This window comes from Caretta caretta, chromosome 12 (genome assembly GCF_965140235.1).
Source record: "Caretta caretta isolate rCarCar2 chromosome 12, rCarCar1.hap1, whole genome shotgun sequence".
NCBI lineage: Eukaryota > Metazoa > Chordata > Testudines > Cheloniidae > Caretta > Caretta caretta.
The window spans coordinates 40076695-40090499 of NC_134217.1; the positions used below are offsets into that span (position 1 = coordinate 40076695).

Below are 13805 nucleotides of genomic sequence, written 5' to 3' on the forward strand. Positions count from 1 at the left end.
TATAAACACTAAGACTTAGTCTGCACAACAGAGTTGGGTCAGTGGAAGGCAGCTTAGGTCGACCTAACTATGTAAGTGTACACACTACAGCCTTGCTCCTGTCGATGTAAGTGCCCTATCAACACCAACATGATAACTCCACTTCCACTAGAGGAGCTGTGAAATTGACAAGACAGCCAGGCTGTCACCCTGGGGCGGGTGCGGGGCTCCAGGTAGAACCGGGCTGCTCCAGGCTCCTACCCGGGCTGTTGCTCGGGCTCCCCTCTCCCCACCAGGCTGCTCCCCGGGCTCCCCATGGGGAGCCTGGCTGCACCAAAGCTCCCTGCTCCCCACCAGGAGCCTGGGCAGCAGCAACAAGACACCTGGCTGCATCCAGGCTCCCTGCTGGGAGTCCAGCAACTGCCCGGACTCTGGGCAAAGAGCTCCCAGTAGGGAGCTGCGTGCAGAGCTGGGAGTCTGGGCTCTCTGCTCCCTCCACACTGCCCCTTTTCAGTCAGCGAAAGTGCTCCCCGTGAGGACGTGCACCACCAACCGAAGGAGGGTAGTGTGGACATGCACCACCGCAGCAATTTCTGTGGTGGCTGCAAGTTGACCTAACATAGGTCGACTTAAATTTATAGTGTAGACATACCTTAGGATGGTGCAGGGAGAAAGATGATTTCATTGCCTTCGTTTTCAGTAGGAAAAGTGAGAATAACCACCAGAACGAGAGAGAAGTTTTCCAAGGGATAAAGGTGAAAAAGAAGTGAGAGTGAGGGTGCTTCCGGAACAGACAAAAGAGAATAATTAGAACTGGAGACAGTCTCTACGACTGGATTGCTGATACTAGAATAAACCAAACCTATGGGCAAATGAGAGTACCCCTAGCAGAGACAATAGCAAGGCCTGGAGAAGTCCTAGTAACGGATCACACATGCATGCACACACACATCTCCATATATAAAGGGATCAGGGCAGAAATAGACAACTACAGACCTGCCAGTCTAACCTCTGTGTTGGAAAATACTGTAGAGGGAAAAGTAAGGGATGACTTGGACAGGAATGGGTTACATTGGTCTGCATTTACAAAAGGGAGATTCTGATAAACAGGTTTGATTAATTTATTTCAGGAACTGCCAATTGAAAAGCAGGTGGGTGAAGCAGAAAGCTAATTTACTTGTGCTTTGAAAAGGTTTTTGATCCAGTATCCCATTAGAGGCTAATGTCTAAGGGTATCCAGGTACAGTACAATACTGAGGGTGAAATTTTCAACAGGATAAATAGGTTAATGGGTTGGTAACAAAGAAGTGGGGGTTCTTTGGGACAGCTCCTATGGCGAAGGGGTATTAAAAGAGGGAGTTCTGAAAGGATTAGTGGTGAGCTCATACCTGTTCATGCTCACCCTTGACCTCTGGAAGGGGATGTGCTGCAACGTGGGCAAAACTTTAGAGAACACAGACCTGGGAGGGCCGGCCAGTCCTTAAAGGGAGGGACACTGGATTCTGTGAGACCTAAAAACAATAGAGGCAACAGTGGCTTTGGAACTGATGTAGTGTAATATATCCAAGTGCTATGTTACGCTAGTAAGGGTTGAATATATCCAAGTGCTATGTTACGCTAGTAAGGGTTGAAAGGAGGAGATCACACTGGTACTGCACAAAAGGCTGCAGAGACCAGGCATGGAGGGTCTGACACTATCAGGGCATCATATTACAGGGAGAAGGTTGAAGGACTGGGAAAGGTACAGAACAGAGCAGCCAGGAGGATCAAGGGACTTGGGTTATAATAACTATTCCAGAGGATAAAAAACTCAGAAAGCACCAGCCATTCAGGGAGTTCAGGGAAACTTCCTTATACAGAGAGTAATGGATCTGCACAACAGACTCCCAAAGAAACTGCATCTGTGAAAATGTTAAAAAAGGGTTTAGATGAGCAAAAGCATTACCTGGGACAAAAGCTAGACAGAGGCTGACAGCCCTCAGTGTACTGCTGTCTGGTGCTATTACTATCTTTATTAAAAAATTAGCAATGTATCACTCTGCTAAACAGGGGAAGTCACATGGCAAACTCCTCTGAAAACTGAAGAGATTCCAGGACAGCAGCCTTTGGGGCCTTGCCTTGCTTATCCTTGCCTTTTCTCCCCTGGCATTTCTCTCTGTCGCAGCCACCAGGGCTGTCCCACCGATGGTAGTAAGGGTGGCAGCACTGGCATAAGCAAGGAATTGGCAGCTCACCAGCGTTTTGGCCACCATGTCCATGGACTCTCTGGCTATACTGAGAGCTGAAGTCACCCGCCAACACAGCAAATATGAGGGCAGTGGGGAAGTGTTAAAAGGCTACAACCCTAGATGTTTTGACTCTGTGAGTGGCAGATCTGTGCTCCTCTGAAAAGCCCACATTCCATTTGACCATACTGAGATATCTGTGTTAAAAGTAACCCTTCCCCCTGCCCTACACACACACATGCAGACACACAAGGAAGTCCAGAACCCGTTAGATTTAGAGAAGGAGCAAGAACAAAATGCTTCATTATTTGCTGTTTCCATAAGCTCCTGCCTCAGAGGTGACCTGGCCCCGAGCCCTCCCTTCTTGATATAGCTGGTGTCTGAGGGGTTGAGAGCTCTAAAAGCCACTCTCTTGGGAACTCTGTCATGCCACCTGGAACATCCCTGACAGCATGGCCTCAAGGGCGGGTTTGCTCACCAGCCGAAGCATAGCTCTGAAGGTGCAGGGGAGAGAGGGGGGAGTCTGAATTTTCAAAAGGAGAAAAGATGAAAGATTTGAAAGATAACTGTTTGCTTGTATATGGTTAAAACCCTGTTTAAAATGCCTCTGTTTTCACCAGCTCTCATTCTAATCCCCCTGGTGCTGTTACTGTGAAGGGAAATGAATAATTCATGGACAGAGAATGCCTCACTGGGCCTAATCACCACTTTAATTGGAGGTTTAGATCAGAGGCGGCTAATAGCTCCTACAGCGGGGACTCCATGTATTGTTGACAGTGAGATCGCTGAGTGCCTTATCGTTGGCCTGTTTCAATTCTCCCAGGACGCCACCACACATACCAACAGCAAGGTCCCCAGATACCGAAGGACGTAGACCACAAGGCCAATTAAATTTATCTGGGAAGAGCTGACAACTTTTTTAAACAGAGGAGAACTGGTGAAAGAATAATAGGGTCACTCTCCTTTCTGACTGCAGCCTGTCTGATGCCGACTGAGCTGACATTCTGTGGGCATGTTGCCAGCATTTCTTAACATGCATGAGCAGATGAATTGGGGGGTATTGAGGGGGAAGGTGCAGGGGTTTCTCCCCAGTTGTAGCCCTGAATTCTGACCAGTACTAAAAGGAAGCCAGTGCTGGTTTTTACTCACCATCTTCTTGTAATCTAATCCTGATCTCCCCTGACTCAAATAGGGAGTTACTTCTGATTTACACAGCAGTGAGATCAGAATCCGTGTGATCTTTATTTTAAAATGCCACATGGGCCTGAGAAGCTCAAGTCATTGTCTTTGCATGAAGACTTTAATTATAATGTTGTGTTCATGTTGCTGCTATTAACATTGTCAGCATTTTCCAGCATTTATGGACCATTTTCAAAGGTTTGTCATTTTTGCTTAACACCAAAAAGACACTTTCTGGATGGAGTGTGATAAACCAGCTTCCAAGCTACTGTGGGCTTGTTTTACATATTAATTTTATTTTAGCTGTATAGGAAATAAATTGATGGAGCTATTTATTAGTGTAATGTGAGCAGAAACCTCCTTCTCCCCCAATATAAAATCACTGCTATGCTCAAGGAAGATCACATAAGAACATCCATACTGGGTCAGCCAAAGGTCCATCTAGCCCAGTATCCTGTCTTCTGACAGTGGCCAATGCCAGGTGCCCCAGAGGGAATGAACAGAACAGGTAATCATCAACTGATCAATCCCCCGTCGCCCATTCCTAGCTTCTGACAGTAAGAGGCTAGGGATACCATCCCTGCCCATCCTGGCTAATAGCCATTGTTGGACCTATCCTCCATGAATTTACCTAGTTCCTTGTTGAACCCTGTTATAGTCTTGGCCTTCACAACATTCGCTGGCAAAGAGTTCCACAAGTTGACTGTGCGTTGTATGAAAAAATACTTCCTTTTGTTTGTTTTAAACCTGCTGCCTGTTAATTTCATTTGGTGGCCTCTAGTTCTCGTGTTATGAGAAGGAGTAAATAACACTTCCTTATTTACTTTCTCCACCCAAGTCATGATTTTATAGACCTCTATCATATCCCCCCTTAGTCATCTCATTTCCAAGCTGAAAAGTCCCAGTCTTATTAATCGCTCCTCATACGGAAGCTGTTCCATACCCCCAATCATTTTTGTTGCCCTTTTCTGAACCTTTTCCAAGTCCAATATACCTTTGTTGAGATGGGGCGACCACATCTGCATGCAATATTCAAGATGTGGCTGCACCATGGATTTATATAGAGGCAATATGATATTTTCCGTCTTATTATCTATCCCTTTCTTAATGATTCCCAACATTCTGTTTGCTTTTTTGACTGCCGCTGCACATTGAGTGGATGTTTTCAGAGAACTATCCACAACCACCCATATGAAAACAAGGCTGAGAGCACATGGCGTGATTGTGAATTGTGCACAGCCTTGTAAGGGAAGAACAGCAATTCTTTGTTCTTTTTTTTAATTAGAGTTGGAGAGATCAATATTAAAATCACAGCGGGACTAGCTGCCTCTTGGAATTGATTGTAGGATCCTTTCACCACTAGGGTCACCAGTTCAAATCCAGAGCAATAATGGCAAAAAGTCCTTACCATCTGATGGCTGTGTGGTGGCCTGTGTGGAATGAGTTGCATCCCAGACCAGTTCCTAGTGGGCAATGCAAACACCATCATCATAATTGATGTAAGGAATAGGGGGAGAAGGATAGTAGCTAAGGGTATAATTTTCAAAAGTGTCTCCGGGACTTTGGCGTCAAAGTTCCATTCTCAGAAAAAGCCAGTGAGACTTTTCCCTAAGTATTCAACATTCATAGATGCATAGAGAGTAAAGCAAGAAGAGACCATTCCATCATCAAGTCTGACCTCCTGTATATCACAAGCCGTTTCGCCCAGTTACACCTGTATTGAGCCCAATAACTTGTTTGTCTTCCAGAAAGCCATCCAATCTTTATTTGAAGACCTTACGAGATGGAGAATCCACCACTTTCGTTGTTCATTTGTGCCAATGATTGATCACTCTCACTGTTAAAAGTTTCTAATGATAGTTTATGTGACTTTAGCTTTCAACTATTGGTTCTTATTCTGCCTTTCTCTGCTCAGTTAAGGAGCCCTTTAGTACCTCATATTTTCTCCCCAAGAAGGGGAGGAAGAAAAAGGTAGTGGGACATAGGCTCCTAAATCATGTAAGTGTTTTTGAAAATTTTGTCCCATGTACTCAGAGCATACCCCAACAGGCTACAATGTGTCTGGCTTTTCACGTATTTGCGATATTTTAAGTGACTTATGACATGACCTTGAGTGCTCCCAAAATTCACCAGGAGAAGTCTACCTGTTCAAAATATATTAATGCCAGTAGGTAGCACCATCTCCAATGGAATGGGATAAGTGCTTTGGTCAATCAGTCTCTTTTTGTATTCTGGTGTAATTCATGGTCTCTGACCAGATGAGATGGAATACATTTCCTCAGCCTGGCAGACCTTTTGGGGCTGTTACGAAAACAGTTCAAACCACACATCTAATAATAATTGGGTGTATATAGTAGATGACATTTATACTGTGAGAAACTTTAAAGCCTGTATCCCACTTGCAACAGGAACCCATCCCTTACCTGTCATGTAGTTTTCTGTTTGTTTCTTGCCAGATTTGCTAATTTTAGGGTAGTTTTGTTGCAATAAAATCTCTCTTCCTCATAGCCCATCTGCTCTTAGTTGATCCTGCGGGGAAGTCATAAATCTAGACACATCATATCCGTGTCCATAGTAACTGACTGATGTGACAAACACAAGATTGTGATGTCACAAATACAAGATCACTGGAGGTTAAACAGAAAGAGAGGGTCAGCAGTGAGGAAGAAGCCCCATGGACCCAAATGCTGAATTACAGATGATAATGGGGGGAGTCAGAAAATGACCCCTCAGATAGAAGTGTTCCTACCCCCCAACTGTTTGCTGCAGTGTGAAATTCCCGTTCTAATATCGTCTGACATAACAGCAGCACTTGGACTGTACTGTTACAATGCTGGTGGCTGCAGATGACTTGACCGCCCTCGCTGCCATCAGTGAAGCTGGCACTGGTGGTAGCAATGAGGACAAACATTGGGGAGAAAAGGCGAGGCGGAGCGTTAAGTAAACATTGCATCATTTTTATCCCCAGAGGTGAAAATCATTATCCCCATTCCCCAGGTGGGACAATTGAATAAAGTGAAGCACAAAGGGATGAAATGTTTTACCCAGGGCCCCAGAGAGAGACATTGTCAGAGCTTGTGATTAAAACTAGCGAGCCTGGCTTCCTGCCCTGTGCTCCAGTCCCTCTGCCTCTCAGCTCTAAAGACCATTTGAGAATGCTGGAGCCAGCTGATTAGTTGTCGGTGATGTCAACCCAATTCCCAGCAAATATGTGTCTCATTCTGTGTCATTTTTACATCTAATTGCATTTCCTAACCACAGTAAAATACACCAGGCCAAGTGTTTCAAGGAAATTACTGCCCTTGTCAGCCTGGTGCCCTGGTAACACCACCTGCTGTGTGCTGTGATCACCCATGGAATGCCCTCCATGTTCTGTTTGCTTTCATCTGACTCGCCCTGGGGAATGGGTGACTGTGTATTGGGTCAGGGTTCAGGATCACCTGCTGGATCACCGATGTTTTCTGCATGGAACTCTTCTCTCTCGGCACGTGAAGCTGCTTGCCACTGAACCTGGCTTAGAAAAATAATCACTTTCCACTGCCAGTTTCTCAGATATTCAGACAAATAACTCCTCAACACTGCTGTCCCCTCTCTCTGCCAGACAGAGAAAGCAGCCTTGCTAGCTGGAAAGCTTGGCGTGGAATTTGCTAATTGTGACACTGAGCATTGGACTGGAACTCTAGAGCAGCTTTATAAAGCACCAGTTGGATGCCTTTAAAACTCTGGCTCCCTAATTAGTGTCTGTAGAACTGTTTATCCCATTAAATGTTCAGTGAAGTGTAATGTCATGAATTTCTACACAGACATGTCTCGTGCTTCCCACCCGCAGAGCACTCGCAGCTGACCTCTCCTTCATCGCCCATTTTGCTTTAGACTTCAGCATTCACTGTTGTATAAATCGCAGGAGTTGAAGGTACAAAGTATCAAAGCGAGGATAGCCTTCTACCAGCGTGTGCTTATGAGATGCACAGTCAAGCCCTTTGTGTAATCAGAAACAGCACCTACAACCTCTGGCTGTGCCACTATGGGTATGTCTACACTACGAAATTAGGTCGAATTTATAGAAGTCGGTTTTTTAGAAATCGGTTTTATATATTCGAGTGTGTGTGTCCCCACAGAAAATGCTCTAAGTGCATTAAGTGCATTAACTCGGCGGAGCGCTTCCACAGTACCGAGGCAAGCGTCGACTTCCGGAGCGTTGCACTGTGGGTAGCTATCCCACAGTTCCCGCAGTCTCCGCTGCCCATTGGAATTCTGGGTTGAGATCCCAATGCCTGATGGGGCTAAAACATTGTCGCGGGTGGTTCTGGGTACATATCGTCAGCCCCCCGTTCCCTCCCTCCCCCCCCCCCATGAAAGCAAGGGCAGACAATCATTTTGCGCCTTTTTTCCTGAGTTACCTGTGCAGACGCCATACCACAGCAAGCATGGAGCCCGCTCAGCTCACTTTGGCAATTAGGAGCACATTAACCACCACACGCATTATCCAGCAGTATATGCAGCACCAGAACATGGCAACGCGATACCGGGCGAGGAGGCGACGTCAGCGCGGTCCCGTGAGTGATCAGGACATGGACACAGATTTCTCTGAAAGCGTGGGCCCTGACAATGCATGCATCATGGTGCTAATGGGGCAGGTTCATGCTGTGGAACGCCGATTCTGGGCTCGGGAAACAAGCACAGACTGGTGGGACCGCATAGTGTTGCAGGTCTGGGACGATTCCCAGTGGCTGCGAAACTTTCGCATGCGTAGGGGCACTTTCATGGAACTTTGTGACTTGCTTTCCCCTGCCCTGAAGCGCATGAATACCAAGATGAGAGCAGCCCTCACAGTTGAGAAGCGAGTGGCGATAGCCCTGTGGAAGCTTGCAACGCCAGACAGCTACCGGTCAGTTGGGAATCAATTTGGAGTGGGCAAATCTACTGTGGGGGCTGCTGTGATGCAAGTAGCCCACGCAATCAAAGATCTGCTGATATCAAGGGTAGTGACCCTGGGAAATGTGCAGGTCATAGTGGATGGCTTTGCTGCAATGGGATTCCCTAACTGTGGTGGGGCTATAGACGGAACCCATATCCCTATCTTGGCACCGGAGCACCAAGCCGCCGAGTACATAAACCGCAAGGGGTACTTTTCGATAGTGCTGCAAGCTCTGGTGGATCACAAGGGACGTTTCACCAACATCAACGTGGGATGGCCGGGAAAGGTGCATGATGCTCGCATCTTCAGGAACTCTGGTCTGTTTCAAAAGCTGCAGGAAGGGACTTTATTCCCAGACCAGAAAATAACTGTTGGGGATGTTGAAATGCCTATATGTATCCTTGGGGACCCAGCCTACCCCTTAATGCCATGGCTCATGAAGCCGTACACAGGCAGCCTGGACAGTAGTCAGGAGCTGTTCAACTACAGGCTGAGCAAGTGCAGAATGGTGGTAGAATGTGCATTTGGACGTTTAAAGGCGCGCTGGCGCAGTTTACTGACTCGCTTAGACCTCAGCGAAACCAATATTCCCACTGTTATTACTGCTTGCTGTGTGCTCCACAATATCTGTGAGAGTAAGGGGGAGACGTTTATGGCGGGGTGGGAGGTTGAGGCAAATCGCCTAGCTGCTGGTTACGCGCAGCCAGACACCAGGGCGGTTAGAAGAGCACAGGAGGGCGCGGTACGCATCAGAGAAGCTTTGAAAACCAGTTTCATGACTGGCCAGGCTACGGTGTGAAAGTTCTGTTTGTTTCTCCTTGATGAAACCCCCCGCCCCTTGGTTCACTCTACTTCCCTGTAAGCTAACCACCCTCCCCTCCTCCCTTTAATCATTGCTTGCAGAGGCAATAAAGTCATTGCTGCTTCACAGTCATGCATTCGTTATTCATTCATCACACAAACAGGGAGATGACTACCAAGGTATCCCAGGAGGGGTGGTGGAGGAGGGAAGGAAAATGCCACACAGCACTTTAAGCACAGCACTTTAAAAGTTTACAACTTTAAAATTTATTGAATGACAGCCTTCTTTTTTTTGGGCAATCCTCTGTGGTGGAGTGGCTGGTTGGCCGGAGGCCCCCCCACCGCGTTCTTGGGTGTCTGGGTGTGGAGACTATGGAACTTGGGGAGGAGGGCGGTTGGTTACAGAGGGGCAGCAGTGGCAGTCTGTGCTCCAGCTGCCTTTGCTGCAGCTCAACCATACACTGGAGCATACTGGTTTGGTCCTGCAGCAGCCTCAGCATTGAATCCTGCCTCCTCTCATCACGCTGCCGCCACATTTGAGCTTCAGCCCTGTCTTCAGCCCGCCACTTATTCTCTTCAGCCCTCCACCTCTCCTCCCGGTCATTTTGTGCTTTCCTGCACTCTGACATTATTTGCCTCCACGCATTCGTCTGTGCTCTGTCAGTGTGGGAGGACAGCATGAGCTCAGAGAACATTTCATCGCGAGTGCGTTTTTTTTTCTTTCTAAGCTTCACTAGCCTCTGGGAAGGAGAAGATCCTGTGATCATTGAAACACATGCAGCTGGTGGAGAAAAAAAAAGGGACAGTGGTATTTAAAAAGACACATTTTATAAAACAGTCGCTACACTCTTTCAGGGTAAACCTTGCTGTTAACATTACATACATAGCACATGTGCTTTCGTTACAAGGTCGCATTTTGCCTCCTCCCACCGCGTGAACGGATTTTGGTTGAATGCCAGCAAACATACACTGCAATGCTTTGTTCTACAGTGATTCCTGAGTACGTGTTACTGGCCTGGAGTGGTAAAGTGTCCTACCATGAAGGACGAAATAAGGCTGCCCTCCCCAGAAACCTTTTGCAAAGGCTTTAGGACTACATCTAGGAGAACCGCAAATGCCAGGGCAAAGTAATCCTTTCACATGCTTGCTTTTAAACCATGTATAGCATTTTAAAAGGTACACTCACCAGAGGTCCCTTCTCCGCCTGCTGAGTCCAGGAGGCAGCCTTGGGTGGGTTCGGGGGGTACTGGCTCCAGGTCTAGGGTGAGAAACAGTTCCTGGCTGTCGGGAAAACCGGTTTCTCCGCTTGCTTGCTGTGAGCTATCTACAACCTCCTCCTCATCATCATCTTCTTCGTCCCCAAAACCTACTTCCATATTGCCTCCATCTCCATTGAAGGAGTCAAACAACACGGCTGGGGTAGTGGTGGCTGAACCCCCTAAAATGGCATGCAGCTCATCATAGAAGCGGCATGTTTGGGGCTCTGACCCAGAGCGGCTGTTCGCCTCTCTGGTTTTCTGGTAGGCTTGCCTCAGCTCCTTCAGTTTCACGCGGCACTGCTTCGGGTCCCTGTTATGGCCTCTGTCCTTCATGCCCTGGGAGATTTTCACAAAGGTTTTGGCATTTCGAAAACTGGAACGGAGTTCTGATAGCACGGATTCCTCTCCCCAAACAGCGATCAGATCCCGTACCTCCCGTTCGGTCCATGCTGGAGCTCTTTTGCGATTCTGGGACTCCATCATGGTCACCTGTGCTGATGAGCTCTGCATGGTCACCTGCAGCTTGCCACGCTGGCCAAACAGGAAATGAGATTCAAAAGTTCGCGGTTCTTTTCCTGTCTACCTGGCCAGTGCATCTGAGTTGAGAGTGCTGTCCAGAGCGGTCATAATGGAGCACTCTGGGATAGCTCCCGGAGGCCAATACCATCGAATTGTGTCCACAGTACCCCAAATTCGAGCCGGCAACGTCGATTTAAGCGCTAATCCACTTGTCAGGGGTGGAGTAAGGAAATCGATTTTAAGAGCCCTTTAAGTCGAAATAAAGGGCTTCATTGTGTGGACGGGTGCAGGTTTAAATCGATTTAACGCTGCTAAATTCGACCTAAAGTCCTAGTGTAGACCAGGGCTAAGAACCAAGGCCACCACTGAATGAGCTTGCCGGTGCCTTGGGGTTAGAGAGTTCTGCAGCAAAGCTGCCCTTGTTTCTCTCTGAGGGTTAGCCAAGAAGGACATTTAGTGAACTGGATAGTTAGGATCCTGCTGTCTGCAGTTTTTGGAGGAACTTGGTCCCTGGACCATAGGCAGTCGTTCCTGACACTGTCAGATTTCCCCGGCTTTGAAAACTGAAACCTGTAGAATAATGATGTGTTTTGAACTCTGCTTTTCTCCTTTCGTGTTTTATATGCAGCGTATTGATGCAATATAAAACTGAGATAATCCCTGGCAGTTCTTACATCTCTGTGCCATTGCCTTCCCTGTCAAGTCCGGGTGGTAAGAAGCTGAGAGCAGCTGTAACAATCACTGTGCTCTTTCTTTTCACATGTATGCTTGTTTTCCTTTATAAACACAGCTTCATTACTGAGCTATGAAGCTGTGCCGACATTTGGTCTGACCTCAGAGAGTGACTGGAAGGGACCTACTCCGATATGGAGACGTGTTCACTTTTTTAGGCATTTCTTACAGTGCCTCCTTCAGTGAACGACTGAATAACATAGCAGAAGGTTTTGCAAGCATGTGTGGGATGCATGTTTGCTTCACCTCGTGTGAGCGCTGTCTCCATAGAGGGTAACCTCCTGTTCTGTGGCTGCACAGTGCCACCCTGCAGAGCTCAGCTGCAGAAGAGCAGTCCCTTTCTTCCATGTATCACCCAACTCTCTCTCTCCCCCTTGTTTCCTTTCCCAGGATCTGTGGGGACCCCGCTGCCAGGGGTGGAAGTGCGCATTGCCACGAAGAGTTTGAAAAGGGAAGGTCCTTCCTACACCATCCACGCTCAAGGAGATGAACGTGACACAAAGGTAGCATGCAGCTATGCTGTCTGCTTCTGTCTCTTGTATCTGCCTCTCTGTGACAATCTGCTAGGGTTCCCAGAGCTGAGTCACTGTGTTACCTCTCCCAGCCTCAGCAAGTGGGAGCTTTGCTGCTGCTAAGCTGGGAGAATCAGCTCCCTGACACACCAGCCTGTCGCCCTGCCAGCAAACTGTTAGGACTCCATCAGTCCAAATCTTGCCTAGCAGTAATAATTAGTGAACCCCGATTCCCGAGTTCCTCAGAGTTGTATATTTGCAGTGCTCAGTCCCTCTCGCTATAGCACTCCCAAAACTATCAAGTTTGCTACTCCTTTAAAGAGAGAGTACGCAGCCCCTTATTTATCAACTCGTTCTGATCTGCCTGGTGTAAACACATGTTAGTCACATATTTCCAGCACATCTGTAAAATTCTGTGTGGGTTAACCATGCATAAATCATGCAAGAATATTAGTGATCAGTGAGTTATTCGTTTTCCAGTGATATATTACATGTCCTTTTTGGGTAAAGATCATGACAACAGTGTGACACTGGCATTGGGGTGCTCTTCGGGTGCTGCTCTCAGTGAAAATTATGAAAACACTTTTCCCCTTCCCCAGAGACCCAGAAAGAGGAAGACACTCTTGCTATTCCTAGTGACTTACTGATATTAGTTATTCTCGTCTCTTTATTGTATGCTATATTATGATGTGGTCACTGGAGTTTTTGAAGAATAGGTTAGACAAATACCTGTTAGGGATGGTCTAGCTAATACTTAGTCCTGCCTCATTGTAGGAGACTGGAAAGATGATCTCTCGTGGTCCCTTCCAGTCCTACATTTCTAAGATTCTGTGATTATTCTGTGTGTGGCACTTTACAGACCAAACAAGTAACTGTCCTGGCCCTAAGGAGCTTGCAGGGTATAGACCAGACATCTATATGTGGGTTTGGAGCAGCAGGCAGAGTGCAACTTAGACACAACACCTTCCTCCTCTTTCCCACCTCCCCGATTGCCTGGGTGCCCTTCACCTGGCTGCCCTTTTGTGCCCTCATTGTAGGTGCGATTCATGTCACTTACTGTAGATCGATAACCACGTGATCTGCAGGCTCACTCAAGTAAATAGATGTGTATGTGAGAGGAATTACACCAGGAACCACTTATGTGTGGGTGCAAAAAAGGGAGGCCAGTCTTTGAAAGCTGGTCCTAGACGAAGGAAAGATAAAGTTACTGGACTCATTCGTAAACCAGGTTAGTTTCTCCTGTAGCCATGTAGATGCCAGGGGTTCTAGCGGAGTTCCTGATGCGCACAGGAAATACTTGCTTACACTGCGCATGTAACTACCGGTGACAAGCTCAAAGAAAACTTCTTAACTCTGTCTCCTGTAAATCAGGATTGAGGTGGTGGGTTGGAACCGAGGTGCCATCTGTACAGTGAGGCCAGAACTGGAACAGCAGTGAGGGAGATGCATAACTGGCTTGAAATCCATGGGAAGAGCTGTGTGTGGGGAGGTCAGATGGCATCTACCCTCAGTGTGCCATGCTGCAGCCAGCACTATGTGACTCATCTTCATTTGTATAAAAAATCCCTAGATTAACTAAAAGAGGTTTAAAAAATGTGAAGGCTTCTCAGGGCATTCTGGGACCGGATGGAGTTATGGAGCCCATCTGTTAGCAAAACCAGCATGATCTGGGCGGGAAAGG

General features: G+C 47.3%; 1 protein-coding gene across 2 annotated transcripts in view; it reads left to right on the top strand.

The window, feature by feature from the left end:
• ACSF3 (acyl-CoA synthetase family member 3) overlaps positions 1-13805 on the top strand; it is a 108926-nt gene that overhangs the window by 28692 nt on the left and 66429 nt on the right. For both annotated transcript variants that reach the window (XM_048816495.2, XM_048816496.1), the window contains exon 6: positions 12003-12115. In XM_048816495.2, the coding sequence (XP_048672452.1) occupies positions 12003-12115 (113 nt within the window). The remainder of the gene's footprint in view (positions 1-12002; positions 12116-13805) is intronic.